We start from the raw sequence: 24,451 nt of genomic DNA on the forward strand, positions 1-24,451 counted from the left end.
TAAAAAACTTCTGACGAATTTGGTGAATCGAATTTAATTGATATTAAAATTACCACAATTCGACGGCAGCTTTAACTCATTGATGGTGGAGCTTTTGAGTGCGCTCCCCCACTCCGGAAGTCGTCACACATATCCTCTAAATTTGCAACTAAACAAAGTGAAACTACTTACTACATGCCAAAAACAGGGGATAAGAGGAAGCTTTTTTTACTTTGCTGATGAATTGCCTTGGCCTTTTCATTCATTGAATTTTGACAAGCGCTTGGATTCCCTGTCCCAGTTGCCTGTAACTACTGACAGTAGGAGAAGCCCATCAATGGGAGGTTTTACTCTTTAGGCCACCTGACACAACAACGTTGGCTCAGTCTGACGACATTAATGGCAAACGCTAATGAAAGTTGCAAGTTTATTTGACATTGGTGGATTATAATTAACCTTCTGTTACAAATATCTTGTATCAATAAATACTGTAATGGGAGTTCTCACTTATTTAGGTTTAAACAAGCTCTGTTCAAAAACTCAAAGCTTTCCATTTCCTTTCTCTTCATTTTCAAGCCATTAAGCTCTCTCTGTTTCCGTCATGGCTACGAAACCAGCTGAAGAATCTCCACAGCCATTGAAATACGAGGTGAGTTGTATCTTCTTAATACTACATATTCCATTTCTAGAAATCACTTCTTCACCTTTTAACTTAAGTATCAACTGTGTTTTACAGACATGGGTCTTGAGAGTTTCTATCCATTGCGAAGGCTGCAAGAAGAAAGTCAAAAAAGTTCTCAAGGGCATTGATGGTACTAGATATTTCTTCTTAAATTTTTAGCTTGAGGTAACTATATAAATCACTTTCTCATTTTACAGGTGTTTATACCGTCGTTGTAGATTCACAGCAGCATAAGGTTACGGTGAATGGCAACGTTGAAGCAGATACTCTTATTAAGAAGCTTTTGAGATCAGGAAAACACGCCGAGCTTTGGCCGCAAACGACTGAAACGAAGAAGGAGAAAAAACCCGGAAAGCCCAAGAACAATGACAAACAAATGGAAGCTAAAGATGGTCAGGAAGTTGGTGGGGATGATTATGATAAACAGGATGCACCAGTAAAGCCTGAAAACGCCATTTCCATTGACAAGCCACAGGAGAGTGCTGGCATAAAAGGCGGTGAAAGCAAGGAGGAAACTGCCGGTGGCAGTGGTGGGAAGAAGAAGAAGAAGAAAGGACAAACGGGTAATGGCGGCGGTGAAAATGTTGGCGATGCCACTGCAGCTGCAAGCCCAGACCCAACTGCTGGTTCTCCTATGGCTACTCTCGAACCGATTCCATTTATGGCCAGGATGAATATAAGTCCCCTACAACTCGACCCTCCAAATCACCAACAATATCCCTCTCCGCCGCCTACGTATTATCCTCCTCCAACTCCAATGAATGGAGTAGGTTACAATACTGCATATGCTACTGCTAATACGTCATATTATGCCTCTGCCATGCATACTTACTTATACTGTCAACCACCAGCATATACGCCCTTTCCACCGTCCGATCCAAACTATGATGCTGGATGCTCTATTATGTGACAAAATGTTGAGCCATGCAACAAGGGATATACAAATATCAGTCAATAACTAGCATAAATCATGTATGTGCTGGGGATGGAGGAAGAGGGCTTTAATTTTGCAAGATGCAATATATCTATGTGAAGGCACTGGAACTAGGGATTAAAAAAAGAAAGAAAGAAAGATTGTCTCTACTACCCAGTATCATTATTTAAAAAAAAAAAAAAAAACTTTGTGATATGTATGATCTAAATTGTGATTTATGTAAACTAAAAATGGGTTATTAATTAAAATAATCATTTTTAAGAAGTGACACTGTTATTAGTAGATTTTCAAGAGCTGGGTGGCTCATTGTAGAGGCCCAATCCCCAACTTAAGCAAGGGCGCTTGAATAACGGGAATTGTCGGACTCACATTTCATCTTCATATTGGGCTTTCGAAGGAGTAGGAAATACAGATCTGATACCCAATGGTTTTTTGACCAAAAAATTTCTCAAGCGTCATGTCTTATTATTCCTCCTGACAAGCATAACATTTGGTGTGAAGGACGATGTACACGTGTGAATCAATCATCATGGATGCATTTCATATGTACCCTCATATGATGCTTTAAAATTGAAAAAGCATATGTATATTATATATATTATGTACACACGGAATTGCAGGGAAGAATACTGTTGGCTTTCCGATTCTAACAATAGACTCAAGTTAAAAGAAAATGAAACCTTACCATTCAAGCTCGGTAGAGTTGTCACACATTTCAGTGATTATTAGAAGCCCCCATCCTCATTTTCAGGGTGCCCTTGTGAGATCATTTATCAGCCACTATTAGGATGTGAACTTCCCTACTCACGAGAAAAATTGTTTCTTTTCGAGTGTTATTGGACAACACCAGTTAAGGAATCATAATGCCATCTTATTGAATCTTATGGCAACACCTCCAAATCTAATCGAATTACACTTTTAATAAGATTTTGTCAGTTGTTAGATCTATCCAGATTTTGTCAGATTATACCTTTGACAAAATCTAACCATTACAGTTGCTAGATTTAGTCAAATGTGAGGTTGCTTGCAATATCACACTTTAGCTTTAATTTTTTGTTTTTTAATCAAAGTTAGGTTTTTGGGAATATATATGTAGACATCCAAGAAAGAAGAAATTATGGTTTCCCTAAACTTTGGTGGGAAAATGTATTTAACACCCTACCAACCTAATTCGTTTCTTACCTCGCCTTCATACTGATACTGATGCTAAACTTACCAGTTTCTTTATTCTTTAATTCCCTGTAAACAACATGGCAACTTCCCACAGGCTGCAGAATTTGGAATCTCATTCTTTTAAAAAGAAATTCGAATTTTAGGGGGCCTCCAAAGCATGATAGCAAAGAATAGAACAAGTTCCACAAGATTTCGAATAATTAAAGTGATTCATGTCGCAGCTTCAGATTCTTGATTAGCAAGCTACAATATATGTAAATATTTGAGATTCAAATTTTTTCATCAAAACAGACTAATTCCTATACTGTTTAATGAAAAAGTAAATCAATAGATGAAAAGATTTAGAGTTTGAACTAACTGGGACACAAAAATTGTCAATTGTCAATCTGATGTGTCATCCACAAATATAAAGAATCAAACTTATCCCAACGAGACCAGTTGGCCTACCACTTAATAGAATTTTGACACAGGAGGTTATCTTTATAGTTGTTTCTGTCTATATATCCACACAAGTCTTCACTTCGCCAAATTACTTACTTAACATCCTGTGATAGGCAACGATGAAACACCAACACGTCTCCAGTGATCATCATCATCATGATTCAAAGAGAACCATCGGAGAAAAGCTCAGGCAGGCTTTCGAAGCGGCCAGGGTCGCTATGGCTGGAGATGGAATCGAAGGAGGGCATAACCCTTCATTAACAAGAAGAACCAAGAGACGAAACCCTAGCTTTAGTGCAGAAGAGCCCATCAGAACTATGATGTTCTTGGGATCATGGAGTCACACATGATCTGTGATTGTGAACATTAAAATGAATCACTCTCCATCAACTTGGATGAACACCTTTTGGTTCCTTCTTGGAATCATTGTGTAATAGTTGATGAAAACCGTGGCTGAGGTGATGAGGACTTATTAATTATATTTGTACAAATAGTATATTTTACGTATGCATGTACGTATAATAAACGTGCTACATAGTTTGGCTAGTATAATAAAAAACAAAATATTTTCATGCAGGTGTACAAGTCGTCCTCAACTTCTTCTGTTTCTTGTATGAATGGAGTTATCTTAAATCGTATGTCCTTTTATGCTTTCTGTATTCGAAATATCTATCGTCCTTTCAATTAGTTTGATATGTAGCAATTTTATAGTATGCTTGAAAGAAGAGGATGTTAATGATTCATGTATTTTCAGATATTTCAGAAACATCATCTCAACTCAACCTTTCAGTTGAAAATCAAGCAAGTGCAAAGAGGAATGTAAGAATATAGAATAAAAGATATTTAAGACTAAAATCTTGATAAGCAAGAGTTCTTTTGATGTATATGGAAATCTAATAACAGCAAACTGTGTCAACTTATCTCGTCATTCGTAGGGTTGGATTCAAACCGAGCCAGTTCAAGTTTGAGTTCGGTTTGGACAAACCCAAAACGAACCGACCCTAATCGAGCTCGAGCTATTTGTCAGATTTTTTTAATTAAAAATTTTGGTATAAAACGAAATCGTTTTGATAATATGTATTAAAACGACATATTTTTAATAACAAAAAATGAGCCGAACCAAATTCGAGTAGAGTTTGAGCTAGGTTTTTACGAACTTAACGAGTTTGAGCTCAATTATATGTGAACCAAACCGAGCTCGTGCTCGGCTTAATTCGAATCCAGCCCTAGTTATTTGATAGGTTATTGGTTAGTTGTAATCCAACGCGACATATTTTTCCAACAATTCCCGGTGAGACAGAAAGGCAAGACCTGTCACGGGATCCACTGGGGCTTGTTTGAATCAGGACCAGATTTATCGAGCCCAAGCCCGTAACGGGTCTAAATTCTAAATAAGTGATTGGTATTCGATCCAAAAAATTGTCTGATGACGGAAAAGCTGTCGCTCAGACGATTCGATCTGAAATTGCTAATTATGCAGGAGAAACTACTTCCGTTTGAACTCCCTCTAATTTATTACGGGCATATGGGTTTGGTATGGACTGTTCCAGGCTAGGTTGCTTGCCTATGGGCTGTAAGCATGTGGCTTCATCCATTTGTTTGTTTGGCCCATGTGTCATGTTTCCATAATTTATAAAGGAACACTGTTTTTTTCCCTGGTTGCTGGGATGGGATCAGCATCAGCATGGTGCTGACTTTGGCATAGCCTGTAGTGTCCAGTGGATCAGGTCTGCTCGTTGGAATTGAAGGTTCCGCGACATGGCTCAAGACCCTTGAGTCTATGTGCTTTTGTGAAATCAAATTATAATTTTTTAATTTTTCAATCTTTTTAATAGGACTGACCGTGAACCTTACCCTAAAATCTATACACGGTCTATCAGGTTTATAGGTCTGACACAACCACCTATTCTAATAGATTATGTTTAGATAGGATAACATCTTATTACAATTATGATATAATTTAAGCGAGCATAATCTTATTCAAATGGCTGATATTTTAGAACCATTTTTTAATTAAGTAAATCTCCAAAAGTCCAACCATGATAATGTTGACAAAACAATTAACTTTGGTAAACTTATAATGGGTTAATCCCACTTGTGCACCATACAGGAATCAGAAGGCAGCAGTTAAGCTAAAGACTCCCTCGCAAATAATCCAAGCTGTATGGTTTCCAAATTAAAATCCTGCTTAGTTTAGTAAGGTTAGTCTCTAAGCCCAAGAGAACCCAACTGAAGTTGAGGAAACTTGGCGCTGCATCAATCTAATATAAGTAAAATTAGGATCACACTCCGCATAAGGCAACTGGAAAGAGAAAAACACTACTTTCTTAATATGATATTTATAAAATTTAGTTTGCAATGTTAAAAGAAATAATATACACTTTGGATTTCATTTAAAATTTTAAACATATGGTGTATCAGTAAACATAGCTAACGGTATTAGACATGTTGGCATTATAACACAAATGATCAACTTTTTAGGTTATTTCCCAAATTATTACAATTGGATTATAATTATTTATAATCCAATAATCATTCGTTGTACCGAATCCGAATCAGTTAGACCCATAATCATAATTCAATAATTCTAAATTTGCTAAACAAGTGCATATTAAACATAAATTAGTTACGAATTTGTTACTTTAGGGTTTAAGCTTAAATTAATAATGAAAATTTGTCAAATGAGAGTGTCATATGGAAAATTAATAAATTAAATTAGTTAGGCATTAGCTTACGTTAGGTAACAAATTAAGTGAAGTGGGTAGAGTTTTTTTTCTAAGGTTAGCTCGAAAATCTCTATAATATGAAAATTTCAAAGATTTGAAAAATTGGGTATCAAGTGAAGTGGGCAGAGCTTTTTTTTCCAAAGATTAGCTGGAATATAATTAAGCGAATAAATCTCTATAATATGAAAATTTCAAATTAAGTGAAATGGGTAGAGTTTTTTTCAAGATTATCTCGAATATGATTAAGCTGATAAATCTTTATAATATGAAAATTTCAAAGATTTGAAAAATTGGGTATCAAGGGAAGTGCGTAGAGCTTTTTTTTCCAAAGATTAGCTTGAATATAATTAAGCCAATAAATCCCTATAATATGAAAATTTCAAATTATGTGAAGTGGGTAGAGCTTTTTCCAAGGTTAACTCGAGTATAATGAAGCCGATAAATCTCTATAATATGAAAATTCCAAAGACTTGAAAACTTGGTACTGTCAAAATCTCTATAATGTGATATTTCTGATACATCTCTTTCACATAAAGTTGCTTGTACCAGTTGGTAAGGTTTTGTTTTGTTTTTTTTCAAATCTCAGCAAACAAGAATTTTCTGTATCTGTATATTTCATATTTATCGTTTGAATTTGGTAACGTTAATTAATTATCAAAACCTTCTAAAGCACGAAACTAAATGCCGTAACATGCATGCCATTGTTTATAAAAGCTACTTCAACATGCCATGCGGAATAAGCACTTGATATGTTTCGTTGGTGATATGTCTTCAAAAGTAAAAATGGCTACTCTGTCTTTGCTTTTTGTCTGTTTTATTTCAATATTGAATATCCGGAAGGTCATGTGTGCTGCTTCCTGTGGACCAATTATAGCTAATGATAAGGATCGTATTCAAGTAGCTCTCAACTTGGAGTTCCTAGAAGCCGAGTTTTTCTTGAACGGTGCACTTGGCAAGGGGCTTGACGCAATAGATCCAGGTTTGGCAGCTGGTGGCCCTCCTCCTGCGGGCGCCAAGAAGGCTAATCTTGACCCTCTTACGAATCAGATCATCGAAGAATTTGGTTATCAGGAAGTTGGTCATCTCAGGTCGGCTAGCTCTTAACTTTCTGATAATTTTACTAATCTAAGTGTTATTAACAATTTATGTAGTTTATTTATTCGTTAACTGGTTTCCATTCTTAGGGCAATTGTAAAAACAATTGGTGGGTTTCCAAGGCCCCTATTGAATCTGAGCACTGAGAATTTCGCTAATATATTTAACGAAGCAGTTGGCTTCAAATTGTCACCTCCATTCGATCCTTACTTCAACACTCTCAACTATCTCTTAGCGTGCTACGTTATCCCTTATGTGGGACTTGTGGGTTATGTTGGCACCATACCAAACCTCGTAAACTACACTTCTCGAGAAGTAATTAACAAATCCAAAGATTCTCTCTTTCAAGAATTATTGATAATTTCATATATATTAATTTGTTGATTAACGCGTGTGAAATTTTGTAGTTGGTTGCGGGACTCTTGGGAGTGGAATCTGGGCAAGATGCAGTGATACGAACACTATTATACGAGAAAGCAAATGAGAAGGTGCAGCCGTACAACTTAACAGTGGCCGATTTCAGCAGCCGTATTTCCCAGCTTAGGAACCAGCTGGGCATGTGTGGCATCAAAGATGAAGGGCTTATAGTGCCACCAACACTTGGAGCCGAGGGCAAGACAGAAAGTAACATCTTATCGGCGGATGCAGACTCTCTATCTTATGAAAGAACGCCGCAGGAGGTTTTAAGGATAGTATATGGAACTGGTGATGAACACAAGCCTGGAGGATTTTTCCCCAACGGTGGCAATGGAAGGATTGCAAAAGAATATCTTCATGAAACCTAGGAGCTTTCACGTGTTATAGTGTTATATTGTCTTTCTTAAGTCATAAATATTTTAGAATAAATTGAAGCTCAGTCTGATTAAGACTGCCTTCATTGTCAACAGCGCTTGCTGAGTTATACATAGGTGAATAATTCGAGTAAATTCCATTTCCATGTTAAATGCTCAAAACAAGTTACAAGCAAAAGCCCCCAAATTAACAACCCACAAGGGAAACACCCCTTTCATCACTCCCTCTTTTCTTCAGATTACTTGCACAGAATAAAATTTTCACATTATTATCTACTATCTCCAAGCACAACCACAATCCCAAAACATTATATTTAGATTACTATTAATAAATCCAACAAAGTTCTAATTTGTTCGTGACAACACAGATAGAAAATTAATTGCTGCTGGTCAAATAGATTGGCCAAACTCCATAATCCTGAAATAAACACTTCGTTTTGGGCTATTCCAACATTATAACTTCAATTTTGCCATCCGAATTAAGCTTTCATTTTCCAGTAGGTACGACATAGAGAGAGAGAGGCAGGCTTAGGAAGTTAGGATGTGGAAAAATGAGAGCCCACTTACCCTAAACATAGTTGCAAATTAGGAGAGTATAGTTTAAGCATTTAAGTGGTGGGAAATTCGCAACAGACTTTGACAAATTCCATTGTGTAAGTTTAAGAAGTCAAATTTCTTATTTTTCATTTGTAGTCCGTTTTCATTAATAAATTCAATTTATTTTTTTTCTTCAAAATGACTATTCTAATTTTTTTCATTAAAATAATAAAATTTCCCTTAGATCCATAACAAATCATAATTTTTTTCAATGAAACATTTATTACCTAGACTAAAAATTTTTAGACAACAACTATTGGTTTCACAAGCAAAGCCTTTCATCTTATGTTTTTAGCTTTGTCTGAAAATGTCTCATGGTTTAATTGACTTCTTCCTCTTGTCATAATTCTAAAATATTGTCTATCAAATTATCTTTTGTCGAAATTTCTGTTGCCCCACACCAGCCATAATTTTCAATATAAGATATTTATAATCAGCAATGTTGCAGGTACTTATATACCAAATTATCTTTTGTCGAAATTTCTGTTGACTCACACCAGCCACAATTTTCAATATAAGATATTTAAAATTAGCAATGTTACAGATACTTATATACCAAATTGGATATCTATAATGATGTGTTATAATTTGATTTGTCGTTATTTTATCTTTAATTTAATTAAAATCATTCAATTATATAATAATACATCATTATTAATATCTAATTTGATACATATTTTAAGTACATGTAATTTAATTGCTCAAGATCATAGTCAATAAGATCTTAGCTTGAGCTCAAGTTGAGGCAAAAATAATTGGTTTAAGTTTGGTTTGATCTTATCTCAAAAAATTATATTTTACTATTTTAATTTTCAAAAAATTATATTTAAATCTTATCCTCTATATTTAAAGCTAAGAAAAAATTGAGTGGAAATAAATGATTTGAAACTTTTAAAAATTTATTAATATTTTACTTGGATCAAACTGTGAATTTACAAACTCACTGAGCTAATCACCATTGATCTCAAGCTTAGCTCAGCTTTGATGAAGTCAAGTTCACAATTAATGAGAACATTTTTTTTATTTCTTGGATTAATTTATTTTGGGTGAAATTTGATGAATAAAAGTAAAACTTTATACGTAATGAAATAAGTAATGAAGAAACCAATAAAAATCTATGTACTTATAATTAATATTATTTTGGATATCGACAATAATATATGACTACATGAATGAATGAATGGTTTCTAAGCTAAAGATAAATTAATGAATACATGATTTTTGGGAAAATGATGTCTCATCTTCCAAAATCATCATGTCAATGTTTTACATAGAACGTTTTAGTAGTTGTCACTTTCTTCTTTTAATTTATGTTGAAGTTGCCTTGCCATGAATTAATTGTTTGGATGTGGTCCAAGTGTGTGTTAAAATTCAAAAGCATGCACAAAATGCTGCAAAATGTGGTGAGGGGAAGTGGATTCCAGAATGATTTCCGAAAAAGAAAAAAGTGAAAGAGAAAGGGAAAACAATTTATCTGCTTTTGAAACACTAACAAACAAAGATATACAGCCCCTTGTGACATTTTCTTCAAATTCCTGCATTCTACTGACACAAAGTGCATATATTAATTGATGTGCTTTTGAAACATGAAGAAACAGCGATATATGGCCCCGCCCTTGTGACCTTGTCTTCTAAATCATGCACATGAATTTTCTACTGACACAAAGTGCATATATTAATTGTTCGAACATGTGCCTTCTCTCAACTTCTAGCTGTTTATAAATATACAAGTGGGTTTAATTACTTTCTTCTTAGTTTTATCATGCATTAACTAATCCATGATTCCATTCTTATTTGTTACTCGATCCCACCGTATTAGGTAAATGCTTCACATTTCACTCCTAAAGCTGTTGTTTTTGGATGAGGACATGTATGGTTAGTTGGTGGAACATTAACTTCTGGACTATAGTTGCAGACAATTTAAAGCACAATCTCCGGTGCCAGCCGGCCCCTACGTATATATTTCTAGATCCATCATTTGTGTTGAAAGTGTGCAAAGAGGAAAATGCATGCGCATATAAGGGCGCGGCACTCTTGAAAATCATGTCGGCCTGGTAAATCAACTTTATGGCGCTATGGCTCCATGTATACTCCCGAAATTTCAAGAAGTGGGTGGTGGGTAATGGTTATAATAAAATAAAAAATTACACTGCCAACAAAACCACAAATTTGATTGGACTGTCAACGTCATGCACGAAGCAAAAATCATGCATTATCTACATCATATCATATATGATGTAACACCTGAATGATTGATTGTAGCGCCCATCGATAATTTCATCACGGCGACATTTATTGTGCCTTCAATACAACTGGCTTCCTAAGCTTGTAGAGGGCTAAATACATAAATTTAGAAGTAGTGTAGGAAAGGAGAGGGAAGATAATTTAACCTAAATAAGGCTGACTGCAAATTAACATTCAAGGGATCCAGGTTGGATCCCTAGGGCTGAAGAACGATGCCTTCACATGAGAGTTAAGCAACTTAAGCGCTGTGTTAGACTTGATGCAGCGTGGGGTTTTATATTGATTGATTGAACCGCCTTGGCTGATGAACAAATCCATCAATGCTTCAAAAGTGCCAGGCTCTACCACACGTATCTCAAGAGCTCCCACGGACTTATCGTACGTACGGCATCGCCTATACACATAATCAAGCTGTTCTTCCACAGCGATGCAACAATTTTCAAGTACATTTGGATTAAGGGGGATTGCTGAATCTACATGTTGAATCTCCCAATATAATACGTAGTGTCCTGGCACAGTTGACGCGTCAGCATAGCTGGTATATTCCGAGAGTAGAGCATTGTATGGTTCCAATAATTTCTTGGCTTTCGTAACGCTTTTGTGTAGATCTTCTTCATTTGTTTTGTCATTGTCAATGCTCAGAACAACATTCCTCCTGCAGATGAATCGGAACTGGGGGGCTCGATTGTGGAATCCTGTCACTTGGAGTACATCGCCAATTCTATACCGATATAATCCTAATCCATTTGGAAGATCAATGTAAAATAAGTAAACATGTAATTAACACAAATGAAAGGTTATATTCTCACCAGCAAAAGTGGTAATCACCAACTCATAGTAACAGCCGACTTTAACGTCCACCAAAGCCACAAGCTTATCCGTGGGTACCTCCTTTTCTTCATCAATTTCCATAAAAAGCGAGCCATTCTCCCCCAAGGGAATAAATTCAAAGTAACACATGTTTGGCAACAGGGTAAATGCCACGTCAGCTGGATGACTCAAGGGTTTCAAGTTGACTCCGAAGTAACATTCAGAAGAAGCATACATGGTACACACCAAAGGCAGCTTTCCTTCACTATAATACTCAAGTGATGGTATATATTGTGCCATAGAACCAGTGACCACGGCCTCAATGTACTTAGCCTTGGGCCAAAGCTGGCACAATATCCCCTTCCATGATGAACGGCCACAGATCTCTTCGATCTCATCGGCAAGACTTGGGTTCGGGGCAGAAAGAATGGCCATCATTGATGAGCGGCATCCCGGGTCTGTGATCATAAGGTCAAGATGACCGGAGCGGATATCATTGCATAATTGAACCCATTTACGTTCAAGAAAAGATATGGCTCGGAGAAGAGCGGAGGCAAATACGGCACCTAGTCGCATGACTTGGTGCCGATGGACTAGCCCAGCTAGCAACTGACAGTACATGCTTTGGTTGCTATCAATGCATAAGATGGCTTCATCTGGACTAGTGAAATCGTTAAAAGGGTCGCGGGCTCGACACTTGAAGTGCTTACTTCTATAGTAACTAGTGAGCACAGTGCGGGCTGGTAAACCACAAGGAGTGGACATTTCAGCCTTGACAAAGTAAAGGAACATCGCCTTGCCTTCATCTAAGCCAGGAAAGTACCTGGAATTGAAATATCAACATAAGCATTATTGGAATCAAGAAGAACTGCCTGCCCCGTACTCTTCGGCTAAAGTTAATTAAATTTAGCTTGTGCTCTTTAAAAGTTATTTTATTGCGGATCTTTCAAGATATGTAGATATGGAGATAATGGAACAGATAATGTTGCTGAATTCTGAACGATGCATGCAATGATTTGAGGGATATCTTATCATGCTTTACACTCCACTCGCACTTTGTAAGTACAGGAAGTTTTATGAATTCAGTCTTAAATTAAAACTTCAAATCAGTTTTACCATAAATAAAAACTCCTTCTCAGATCAACGTGGCTTTAATAACATTATATCCTGATCGATCTTACCCTCATGCTTAGTAGAAAAATAATACTGAATTTCTTATAACATTATTTTCATGTGTAAGGTGTTATGCAAGAGGGGAAAAGGAGTTCGCCTTTTAATTTAATTAGCTCCTCTGTACCCCACTATAGATTTAGTATAACTCACCGGTACTGTAGATTGAAACTATTTCTGCATGTGAAAATCAAACAAAAACGAAAAAAAGAGGATGAAAATTTTAGAAACAACAATAGATAAAGGATGTTGTATTTTAACCGGTTCATGATAGGCATGATGAGATTATAGAGAAAGGTGCGTCGGTCAAGATCTTCTTCTATTGATGGCATCAACTTGGGCTCTCCACCGGAAGTCCCTGAGCTGCATATATACACAGAAAGTCAGCCTTGTGCATATTTGAAGTTAGAGTTAGCAGAAATAACAAGGCATGAGGAAAGAGATACATAAGTACCTGCATAACATTTCAATTATAGGGCGTGCGGTGATAAGAGAAGAGTCTTCTCCGTTAGCAATTCTCCGGATATAAGGATAAACATTCTTGTAGGTAATAACAGGAATGCGTCGCTTGAACTCTGAAACGTCTTTTGAACCCTTCATATACTTCTTCATATATTCAGTTTCCACATTTTGCTTCAAGATCTCTTTCAAAATCACAGTTTGTACTTCATCGGCCTTTGAAGTTAGCTTTTCAATCTCCTTTAATGCCTCCTCACCTTTGTAAACCAGTTTCTTCCCATATTCCATGGTTGTGCACGAAAATTGAGCACAGGGTTGAAGCAAAGTACCGGATACGCTCTGGTGCTTAATTTGGTGGTCTATATATAAAAAATTTTTTTTGCTACGTTTCCATTGAAATGTGCTTTTGTTTTTTTCTCCCCACGTCATTGTATACGGTGATACAATCGTCTATCAAATATATTGCTTTTGCCTCTTTTTTTTTTTTTTTTAAATACAGCGTAGTCCATTTATTCTAAAATATCAAGATCGAAGTATCTGGTTCTACATCACAGATTATCCTTCTACTTCTGTGCCGCTATTTATTATTATTATTATTATTCTTGACCTTTGTAAAGCTAATAAAATAACATTGTTCTTTGCAGATTCTGCTCTCTGTCTCAAAATCAGAATATTGAAACAAAATAAAAAACCCAACACCATTCCTTTACTATGGAGTTTTAAAAGGACTTTAATTGAGAATTTATATATTTTTAGATATATATATACGTGTGTGTGTGCCGAGTTAGGGCAAGTATCAAAAGGTCATTCATATTAATTTCCTGTTTACTAAAGTTATTCTCAGTAACATGTTAATGAACAAGGAATATTAGATTCTGAAGAACACTGATTTCGGTCCATTCACCATGATGATCATGATCCATAGCCTAGCAAGCGAACAAAAAGTTAAAAAGGGTTTCAAAGAGAATAACCTAATCCAAATGTGGATGAATTAACATTTAGTAACCACTGTCATAATCGATATCTGTTACAAAGTTAATGATTTCCCTCTACCATCTTTCGTGAAGAATGAAAATTAATGTTGACTCGTAAGGAACATAGTGGAGTGGAAGTTCCATAAATAAAATTTTATCCAGATCTCAGAAGAATTGTGTTGGGATAGTGCATAAGTTTATTCATATGACTAGATGAACCACAAAGATAGAGTGACATCATCATCTCAAATCATGCTGTTACACTCACTCACCTCCTCTGTAATCCCAATTTCACTATTAATTAATCACATATATAGATATAGTTTGGGAGATTTATTTCATTTTCGAAATTTGTGTCACTTTATACAAGGAAAACTTTAAGAGATTTGACGATTAATCCAGTGCAAACAAATAAATACAAAGTAAAAAAAGTCATGATATGGTCTTACTCTTGGGTTTGATACAGTCAGCTACGTGTGGGTCTCTATGTAAAAACAACCTGAAATCATTGTAACAAATACGCATATATTATAAAAGAAAAAGAAATGCGTAATGAACAAAATCAAATCATTTTAAAGATTATATTTAGATATGAATGGATTGTGTCTGTACGCCCAACTTTAATTAGAAAAGTTTCGAGGGGGCAGTGCGGACCAGTATTATCCACGTAGGGTGTGCTCATTAGGTGGACAGGAGGTCCACATGCTGGGCTGGGTCTACGCCCACCACTTGGTGAGCCTACGTGTCAGGTTAACCTGACCAAAACGCAAGGCAAGAGATACGACCTAAGGCTCTTACAGCCGCACCCCATGGACTTTTCACAGCCGACTGACGTGTTTTTATAGGTCGTCTTATTTAATTATAATTTTTAATAATTTTGAGCAAATCATATTAGCTGACCCACGAGCCTCATTTCACAATTGCATTCATAGCCCGTTAAACCTATGGGCTTAGCAAGGCCCATTTTTTCCTGTGTTGGCCTGGTGCATAGAGATTTTGTGTTAATATTATTTGACTCTTTTTATGGTAATTGAATAATTTTCTGCTTCAATAATTACTATCACTAGCATTTCCAAACTTGAGGATGGAAATTGGCGGTAACACGTGGCAATTAATCCAAAGGGTGTTCGCTGTAGGAAAGCAATCCGCAACAAAACAACTGTAAAGACTCCGGATAAAGGGTGTTTGGTGGAAGTGCGTGGGAAACTGAATGGCTGTGGCTGCTGTAAGCCAGCAACTGCTCTCCTTCTCAACTTCAACACAAACAAGAGCTACAGCTACACCAAAACCATGGTTTCCCAACTCTACTAGTCTTTTCGTTTCTCTAAAGAAGTCTCATGCCTCTTTCATTTCTTTCTCTTCTTCTTCCACTTCTCAGTCGCCAGAAACTAATGCAGAAACAGCTGAGTCTTGTGTCAATCTTGGCCTCTCCCTATTCTCCAAAGGACGAGTATGTACTTATATACTATTTACTATTTCAATCTTTGCATTTTATATTTTGGATTTTAATTATGGCTCTGTGATTTCGGTTTTGTTGATTTTATATCCAACAATTATGTTCACTCATATTTGATCGCCATTTTTATCGTTCTGGGTGTTTACAAATCTATGAAATGATCGTGGAAATATAGCTTTTTCTGTCATTTCATAACAATACTTTTTAGTTTTTTTTTTTTTTTTTGTTATTTCATAAAAGTATTTTTCGCCAGTTTCTAAAATGCATGATGGGTCAGTAGTTTTTATCACTAGCCTTATTCATTTAGGGCTTACATTTCCAGCATTTTGTATCCGGTATGTTATGTGGACTATTTTCTCACTAATCTCTATGGAATGTGAAATGTATTGAAGATTTCTCTTCTCATGATTCAGTTGCTTGCCAAGAGAATATTGTTGTAATATTTACATTTGTGGGAAAGTTTTATAATTGAACTCATTTCAGGTTCTGCAATGTCAGCAATAGCATGTCCTTGCGTGATATGCTTTTATTCAGTTATTTTGACTGATGTTTAGATACTTATTTTTAGCAAAACTTTTCTAGTAATCTGTTTGTTATGACAAGAAGCTTTATCATACTGTGTAAAACTGTAATTGTGGATTTTACAGGTTAAAGATGCCTTGATACAATTTGAAACAGCTCTTAGTTTAGATCCCAACCCAGTGGAGGCTCAAGCTGCTCTTTATAACAAAGCTTGTTGTCATGCATACCGGTAGGAATTCTACCTTTCTTTCCTGTATATGTACAGTTTTTCAATATATTTTTTTTAATTGATTATGTTCCATAAGGTTATTATTGTTTCGTAAGTGACAAACATGTATCTTCGTGGAAAGAAGAATGATCTCGTGTAATTTTTTCTTACTTATATGAGCTTCAGCTTAAAAGTCTGTCAAATTTTAAGCTTCCTTCTCCCATGTCAAAGTACCTACGAAGAGCATCTCTGCTAAAACTTAAAATTAGTCAACATGAAAAAGAGAGCATATCTAATAAAGCTTAAAAATTAGTTATTTTCTTTCAGCAAAAGCCTTTAGTGAGTAAAACATAGCAAAAGCATATCCGCAAATGTCTCAACTTCATCGAAACACCATATAAACATGATCTTGGTTTATGTCCTTCTTTAGTTTTGGCTTTAGAATTTAGAATTTTGATTTTTTTTTTTTTAATTTTGAGGAAGTGGGGAAGGAAAGAAAGCTGCTGACTGTCTACGTACTGCATTGAGAGAGTATAACTTAAAATTTGGCACAATTCTAAATGATCCTGACTTGGCCTCCTTTAGAGCTTTGCCTGAGTTCAAGGAATTGCAGGAAGAGGTTTGTCTGTGATTTGAGCTGCTTTATTTGTTAATTTCTCCTCATTTTACCAGCTAGAAGCTTTAGTTCAACTTGATCTGCAGAGGTTAAAGATTGCTCCTCATCTATACATTTTCTTAATTTCCTGGATGCTGAAAGCAATAGAATCTTTAAAGCCATAACCTCATTTGGTTATTGAAACTGTGACTGGTATATCTAGAAATTGTTTGTTATGCTTACAGGCTAGGTTGGGTGGGGAAGATATAGGTTACAGTTTTCGGAGGGATCTCAAGCTCATCAGCGAAGTCCAGGCTCCATTCCGTGGGGTTAGGAGATTTTTTTATGTGGCATTCTCAGCAGCTGCTGGAATCTCCTTATTCTTTACCATACCCAGGCTAATTCATGCGATTCAAGGTGATGATGATGCTCCTAATCTTTTAGAAACTGCTGAAAATGCTGCCATTAACATTGGAGGTAAACCAGGATCTTGTGCTATATTTCTGACATGTTATATCTTTTTACCCAAGTTGTTGTTAAGTAGCTAATTTTTCTTTGGTACGCAGAATTCAACTAGATACACAGGACTTTATAACTGGCTTTTTTTTTTTTGGTAACCAAGAACCCTACCCCTATTGGTTGGACGGATAAACCCTATGCACAATGACTGAACCCACAACTTAATAACTGGCTTTTAAAATGACTAAGCTTTTGAATCAGCAATCTACAGGCATCATTGTTCTTGTGGCATTATTTTTCTGGGACAACAAGAAGGAGGAGGAACAACTTGCGCAAATATCCCGAGATGAAACTTTATCAAGGTTGCCTCTGCGTCTCTCCACAAATCGCATTGTTGAACTTGTGCAGTTGCGAGACACTGTTAGACCAGTTAGTACCAAACACTTCTTTTAATGATCTTATTTTAACACTGTAATATTATATATTTCTTGTCATAATAGACTTTGTTTTAATTATTGAGTTGCCTGCTGTTCAGACTCTTGCTTCATTATCAATCATGAGTAACATGAGATATCTACCTGTTCTCAGTTTTTTGGGTTTGGATATCTGTTTATTAATTCATGGTCATGTTGGAATTTTGATACTAGTAGATAAAAAAAATTTTGGGCTTCACTGCTAGAGTTTTTATGAAAGATTTGCATTATGTTTGCATTTATTAAAAATAGAAAGATTTTATTGTGCATCCATATTCTAATTAACTGTTGTTTTCTTTTCCTTGTTAAGTGTCACCTGGTTGTGTCCCATTTTTCTAGTTTTAAGATATAAGTTCCTTTTTGTACCAAACTGTTGTATCACTGTATGATTAATTTGTCAATCTTATGGAGACTTGGTTTAGGTTATTTTAGCTGGGAAAAAGGAAACTGTTGCCTTGGCTATAAAGAAAGCGGAAAGGTTTCGAACTGAGCTCCTTAGACGAGGTGTTCTTCTAGTTCCTGTCATATGGGGTGAAGGTAGGGAACCACAGATGGAGAAGAAAGGTTTTGGTCTTCCTTCAAAGGCAGCTGCTGCTCTTCCATCTATTGGGGTAAGAAACTGAGATTCCCCATCAATGAAGAAAAATGTCATGCAGAGTGTTTCAAATTGCCATCATGTGTATGGTTTCACTCAGTGCCCAACAAAAAAATTGTCTTGGTCAAATTTAAAACTTGGCTAAACATGATTAGGAGACTTTCAAGATAGTTTTTTATTTTTTTTCACTTTTCATATTTTGCCACGGTGTTATGAGATTTACTCAACATTTCCAAATTGCTCTATTTCTGTTGTTAATGCCCCTGATATTTGGTGTCTGGATATTTAACTTATTGCATTGGTATAATGTAACAAGTAGGGCGTATTCTCTTAATAATTAATATTCAATTTGACTTGGCGGGTAGAATTCTGTGATGCATATTTAAATGTGCCTTTGCCCTGCTTGACTGTGTGTGTTATGCAACACTGCAGGAAGATTTTGAGAAAAGAGCTCAGTCAATAACTGCAAAATCAAAGCTGAAAGCTGAAATTCGATTTAGAGCAGAGGTTGTATCACCTGCTGAATGGGAAAGGTGTTATGCTACTCTTTCTTGTTCACCACTTTATTTTCTATCTGGTTGGAATATGTTGTTTTATGGTGCATCTGACATTGATTATCCTTTTATTAGCTTTCCTTTACCTTCAAGTGGATGATTTGAAATATTGTTATCTATTATCCAATTGTAAATGATGAACTCAAACTTTTTAATGGACTTTGCAACTGTTTTTTGATTTAGATGGATCAGAGATCAACAAAAGTCTGAAGGAGTTACACCTGGCGAGGATGTCTACATAATCCTGCGCCTAGATGGCCGTGTTCGGAGATCTGGAAAAGTGAGTGGATGTGGTGGGAAGATATAATACATTATTACTTAACGGCTTTTTAAATAGTTGAAAAAATAGACAAATGATCTTTTTTCATCTACAAACTGCATTTCAAGTGAAGTAGTTCATGAAGAATTTGCTGTCTGATAAGCTCTAATATTTTTTTATAAGAGATTTCTGCAATTATTCTGATGAGATTGTGTGCATTCTGTCTATAATCTATATTATTAAACTGTTGTCATTAATAAACTCTTGATATATTTGAAGGGCATGCCCGACTGGCAACAGATTGTGAAAGAACTGCCACCCATGGAAGCATTAGTAAGCAAGCTGGAAAGATAAAGAGTTTCGGCTTGCTGTTGCTAACTTGTAATCGAGATAATTTTGAACAAAATCAGGTCAGGAGATATTCTCCTTATGTATATGTAGCTGTCATTGTGATCTTTGGGGAGCTATACCGATCTCATTGGAACCTTTCTTTTCAGATATATCTTTGTTTAATATAAGGTTTGTGATTTTTGGTTTCAAGCTTATGATGTCCCAGACCGCCACGCTGTCTCTTTTTAGCCAAACTTCGCGCCATGCTATGCTTGCTTACACTGTTTTGGGAATCTAACTTAGTTTTCTTTACATTTTACATGGGGATGAGACATTAGATCCAGGATTAAATTGGTAGTAGTTAGGCCACTAAGAGGCTAAATTGTATGCTAAATTGTATGCATTTACCCACACAGAGAAATTTGAGTGATAAAAATGGAGTAATTCAAGCATGAGAGTATGGGTTTGAAACCTATCAACGATACATCAAAATCAAACTTTTGATTTACCTGATATAATAGTTGTAAGATCGGTTATTAGATTTATAGTTTAAGATATTTATAGTGATCGATTCAACTGTAAAAAGATACTCTGATTTAAATAAGATTATCATATCATAAAAAATAAAAATATTATAGGTTGTTTTTAAGAGCATCACATAGTATTAAATTTATAATTAAATACACAAATAATATTTTAGTTTTATCTTTAATTTAATATTTATAATTATATAATAATTTATTATTTATTTATCTAATTATATATTACCTATACATAATTTTATTATATTTTTTAATCATTCATTTCGGCAAAGGGGAAAATTAAACCAAAAGATAATTATCTTATCAGAGAAGAAATTAGTATACAAATATAATTGATGGATCCAACCTAAAAAGAAGTGAGATATGAAGGAGGCAAGGAGTGATATGGGATCGGATCTTAAAAGAAGTCTACATTAAAAAAAAAAAAAACAAGGGAAATCGTGTTTCCAGAACCAATTCAACTTTGACATTTGCGTCAATGGTACTTTTTTTTTTTTTGCAATATTAAATAATTATTATTTATATGCATGCATTGATAATATGATGAGAATCCAGATCATATTTTAAATTTTTAATCTTGATTAATTTATTACGGTTGTATTATATTAGTGGTAGGTTTTGAAGAGATAGATGATATTCAACGATCCAGCTTTCTTTCACAGCAATAACATGGCGTTTGAATTGGTATGAGAAGAGTCATTCAACTAATCAGATTTATCAAAGAAAGTTGTTAATTATTCTATGTTAGGTGTCCTTCTGATAATAATTATTGTACAAGCTTCGATTTCGACAGCCCAACCGTAGAAGGTTGTTGAGCAAGACCCAGAATCAGCGCCCAATCCTCCACGCTGCTTAGTCAACTAAATGCCTGTTCTATCTTCTCTAACATTATGCCTCTTTATCAATTTAATTACATTAACTACCATCTCAACAAACCGGGACAAAAATGCTGAAGATATGATTAGACATGGCATATTAAGTAAATATATGGAAAAACAGTGTCAATGTATTAGGTCAGAAAAACCTTAAAATTAATTGTCGGCTGGCTCTCTTGTCTCTAGTATCAAATATAAATAGACAGGCAATATTGAACGGGAGTTGGACAAGGCTAAACTGACAACAACAATGGCAAGAGCTTCTGGTTTTGTTCTGATGGTTTGCCTAGTGTTTGTAGGTCTGACGATGTCGTGGAGGAGCGTGGATGCAAGTGCTCAGCAGGAGTTGATGAGTTGGATGGGCACCAAAGGGCGTTGCAAAGGATCCATTGCAGAGTGCATGACTGAGAATGAATTTGAAATGGATACTGAGATCAACCGTCGTGTATTGGCCACAACACAATACATAAGCTATGGAGCCCTGCAGAGTGACACTGTACCTTGTTCTCTAAGAGGTGCTTCCTACTACAACTGTCAAGCTGGTGCGGAGGCTAATCCTTATAATCGTGGCTGCAGTCAAATTACGCTTTGTCGTAGTTAAGTTACTTGTTTTCTCAGGCTGATATCTGGTTTTCATCTGTAAAAAAGAATCAAGGATTCAATAACTTCTGGATGGAAGAAGAATATGTACCCTATTATTGTATTGTATCAGATGGCTGTTTTATTATTTGTCGTGATTTTCTGGTTTTTTTTTTTTTTCTACGAAACCGCCTGTTTTAATTGAATTTTCATTTCTATTGATTATTGTGATCCAATATATCTGCTTTGTGCAGAACACAAGCTTTCATTTCTGGTCTTTGACTTTTTCAATTATGTAGAAAGTAATATAAGCATTTACCAGGAAGACAGCCCAGCTGTGTGCCACCAGAAGCTACCTGCAATCCTTTGTAGTATATTGATCTGTTTCTCAAAGGGCTTCCTCTTCCCGGAGGTCGCAGAGCATACAGAATTAACGCAATCATAAAGCTGCGTGGTGATCGAGAGGCAACCATGCTTCTCTTACGAATTAACGAGTAAATTGACTACAGGAATGGATAAATGCATAGTTTCGGCTCTCCCCCCGAAGCAATGAGTAAATTGACTACAGGAATTGAAAAAAGCATTGTTTCGGTTCAAACCTTTGATTTCAGTTTATCTGGCCGAACTGATTAAAGACACATGCGATTGATTAGGGTGTCTTTTCCATTAATAATATAATAATTATTGTCTTTGATCGATGATAATAAAAAAAATATTAACATATTATTTACTTGAATCTAATATATATAGATTATTAGAGTACTTTATTATTTCCCGATCTGAACCAAACACACCCCCGATGCATCATTTCCATGGACAGACATGTACAAAAAGGTTACCAAAGAAGCAATTCTATCAATCTTAAGAGAGGTAATGGATGATATCGCATTGCTGTTTATATGACAGTAGTTAATGGCAATATATTGGAATAGTTACTCTTGGTTGTCGGTCCAAAAGGGAACAAAAAAACCAGGAAACATCGAATATAAAAACAAATGCGGCACTCATAGTGGGCAGTTTACTAGCACTTATCAACCAGAACGGAAAAGAAAAATGGCACGGAGTTCATTCTATCTCCTTAGCAAAATTACACACTTATGATAAATCTATGCAGAGCTATCCTCTTGATTTCCATCGCCTGGCTTCAGCTTGGATGGGGCCAATGGTGATGGAGAACCCTCTACCCCCATTTCAGCCCTTAGATCGTTAATGCTCTGCTCCAACTCATTTATGCGGCACCCCATTTCATCAAGTGCATCAAAGTCAAGGAAGCAAGTAATTGTCCAATTATAAAATCATATATAACAAGAAAATACATATCATTTATACAGAAAATAAAATGGAATTCCAAATTGGGACCCAATGATCTCTTTTGCACACGATAAAATCAAGAACACAAAGAGGTTGTCATCCTTGTCCCTATCATAGTTACTACTCTTTGTTCAAGGACGACTTCTGCGGAGTCTAGACCACAACATGAAACAATGTATATGGGCAATGAAAACATAAAAACTCTGCTAAGTTACCGACAGCTCATTCTGAATACTCAATAATTTTGAAGAAACAAATCAATGCAACAAAGCCATATAATATGAACAGAAGAAGTAAATTTTATTTGATGTTCCTATCCCAGATATGCTATTGCCACCAAAATTCAATATAAGAGAAAAGGATATTCTTTGTAACGATTGAATCAGACATCGTCTGAAACCTGGATTGCATCTGCTGAAGAAGATTTTGCACCTACAAAGGAAAAAATTTAAGCAAACAAGGCAATAACTGAAGCCCATTAACACAATCCCATTGAAAGTCACAAGATTCCAGAGCCTAGCACTAGCTCAATCATTTATAGAAAATAAAGTACCATCAATCATAACTCTTTTAAGTGAAGCATTGCACCATATGTTAAGCCAAAAATTTTTGAGTATTAAGACTTCAAATTAAATATGAGCAAATTGGTTATAAGACTAATACTCAAATGTCTAAACTATAGTTTCAATGAGAGACTTAATTACTAAACGATTAGTTTATATGAATTGAAGAACTCACAAAAACAGTCATGTCAGCAGTACTTTGCTTTGGATCTTCTGAATCATGTCCGTCCTGCCAACAAACAACCACTTCATGCATTCAAAAAAAAATATTTCAACACAAAGAAGCAGGACTTGCTGCCGCTGCAAATTTAAATGCGCAAACTTAAACAACAATATAAAACAAAAGAAAAAACTATTTAAACTAGAAATCGACACTAAACTCATACGTCAGTGCTCAACAAAATATAAATTATTTTAATAGTAAAGAATGAGCTAAACAAATTAGCAGTTTTGAAAACGCAGAAACAAATCACGAGTGAACAGATTTTGCAAAGTGAACATTGCATTCTACACCGAAAACATTAGTAACTCTGGAGTGAAAACAGATCCAAACGATTCGAAGTTTTATACCAACAATTCTGCAAACCCTAATTATACAATGCGAACTACAACTTTAACCACAACTGAAACAAATAATAATTGAATTGGACGGCTCATAACAAGATAAAGCTTACCATTATTGACGAGCGGATTTCTGTTTTGCTCTTCCGTTCAGTGGATACGATGCGATGCGTTCAGTTGAAATGCCGATGAGTAAATGATTGGTATTTATCATGTGAAAACCACGCAGGCTTTCTTCCGTTCTATTGCAGTAATTACCGATCTACCATTTTTCTCTAAAACAAAAAATGAATTTTATTTTCCCATAATTGTATTTGAGACTAATTAGAAATTTCTAAGTTAATGAACACACGTGAAACTGGAGGATGCTCCAAAAATTTTACTTGTTCTACTGCAATTAATGATCAGAATACGAGGCTACAAAAAAAAAATATTAGAATACGCGATGAATTAGTAATGGGCATTTCTGTCATTTACCCTTTTCGGTCCATGAT

General features: G+C 35.5%; 6 protein-coding genes across 7 annotated transcripts; 4 read left to right on the forward strand and 2 right to left on the reverse strand.

The window, feature by feature from the left end:
• Positions 1-475: 475 nt before the first annotated feature.
• On the forward strand, positions 476-1,822 carry LOC123216625 (heavy metal-associated isoprenylated plant protein 36-like). The gene is made up of 3 exons (XM_044637104.1): positions 476-628; positions 716-791; positions 859-1,822. Exons 1-3 carry the CDS (start codon positions 581-583, stop codon positions 1,569-1,571), a joined length of 837 nt encoding a protein of 278 aa, XP_044493039.1. The 5' UTR covers positions 476-580; the 3' UTR covers positions 1,572-1,822.
• A 4,844-nt stretch (positions 1,823-6,666) lies between these two features.
• On the forward strand, positions 6,667-7,956 carry LOC123216624 (desiccation-related protein PCC13-62). Its single transcript, XM_044637102.1, has 3 exons — positions 6,667-7,023; positions 7,120-7,345; positions 7,438-7,956. Exons 1-3 carry the CDS (start codon positions 6,701-6,703, stop codon positions 7,813-7,815), a joined length of 927 nt encoding a protein of 308 aa, XP_044493037.1. The 5' UTR covers positions 6,667-6,700; the 3' UTR covers positions 7,816-7,956.
• A 2,612-nt stretch (positions 7,957-10,568) lies between these two features.
• On the reverse strand, positions 10,569-13,445 carry LOC123216259 (putative indole-3-acetic acid-amido synthetase GH3.9). Its single transcript, XM_044636662.1, has 4 exons — positions 13,097-13,445; positions 12,904-13,005; positions 11,472-12,295; positions 10,569-11,399 (listed from the first exon to the last, which is right to left on the reverse strand). Exons 1-4 carry the CDS (start codon positions 13,387-13,389, stop codon positions 10,837-10,839), a joined length of 1,782 nt encoding a protein of 593 aa, XP_044492597.1. The 5' UTR covers positions 13,390-13,445; the 3' UTR covers positions 10,569-10,836.
• A 1,717-nt stretch (positions 13,446-15,162) lies between these two features.
• Positions 15,163-19,736, forward strand: LOC123215576 (protein LOW PSII ACCUMULATION 1, chloroplastic). Of its 2 annotated transcripts, none has more exons than XM_044635732.1 (9): positions 15,163-15,525; positions 16,179-16,282; positions 16,745-16,880; positions 17,102-17,333; positions 17,587-17,744; positions 18,211-18,399; positions 18,816-18,916; positions 19,121-19,230; positions 19,476-19,736. In XM_044635732.1, the coding sequence occupies exons 1-9, from the start codon at positions 15,286-15,288 to the stop codon at positions 19,712-19,714; spliced, it is 1,509 nt and encodes a 502-aa protein (XP_044491667.1). In that variant the 5' UTR covers positions 15,163-15,285; the 3' UTR covers positions 19,715-19,736. The 2 variants fall into 2 exon arrangements, with proteins under 2 accessions (XP_044491667.1, XP_044491668.1); XM_044635733.1 differs by having other exon boundaries at positions 15,170-15,525; positions 19,121-19,217.
• Positions 19,737-21,132: 1,396 nt separating this feature from the next.
• Positions 21,133-21,790, forward strand: LOC123216204 (protein RALF-like 33). The gene has a single exon (XM_044636601.1). The coding sequence runs from the start codon at positions 21,194-21,196 to the stop codon at positions 21,542-21,544; it is 351 nt and encodes a 116-aa protein (XP_044492536.1). The 5' UTR covers positions 21,133-21,193; the 3' UTR covers positions 21,545-21,790.
• A 593-nt stretch (positions 21,791-22,383) lies between these two features.
• LOC123217141 (heat shock factor-binding protein-like) lies at positions 22,384-24,344 on the reverse strand. The gene is made up of 4 exons (XM_044637935.1): positions 24,071-24,344; positions 23,572-23,625; positions 23,199-23,265; positions 22,384-22,774 (listed from the first exon to the last, which is right to left on the reverse strand). Exons 1-4 carry the CDS (start codon positions 24,071-24,073, stop codon positions 22,629-22,631), a joined length of 270 nt encoding a protein of 89 aa, XP_044493870.1. The 5' UTR covers positions 24,074-24,344; the 3' UTR covers positions 22,384-22,628.
• Between the last annotated feature and the right edge of the window lie 107 nt (positions 24,345-24,451).

Source organism: Mangifera indica, chromosome 5 (genome assembly GCF_011075055.1).
Source record: "Mangifera indica cultivar Alphonso chromosome 5, CATAS_Mindica_2.1, whole genome shotgun sequence".
Taxonomy (NCBI): Eukaryota; Viridiplantae; Streptophyta; class Magnoliopsida; order Sapindales; family Anacardiaceae; genus Mangifera; species Mangifera indica.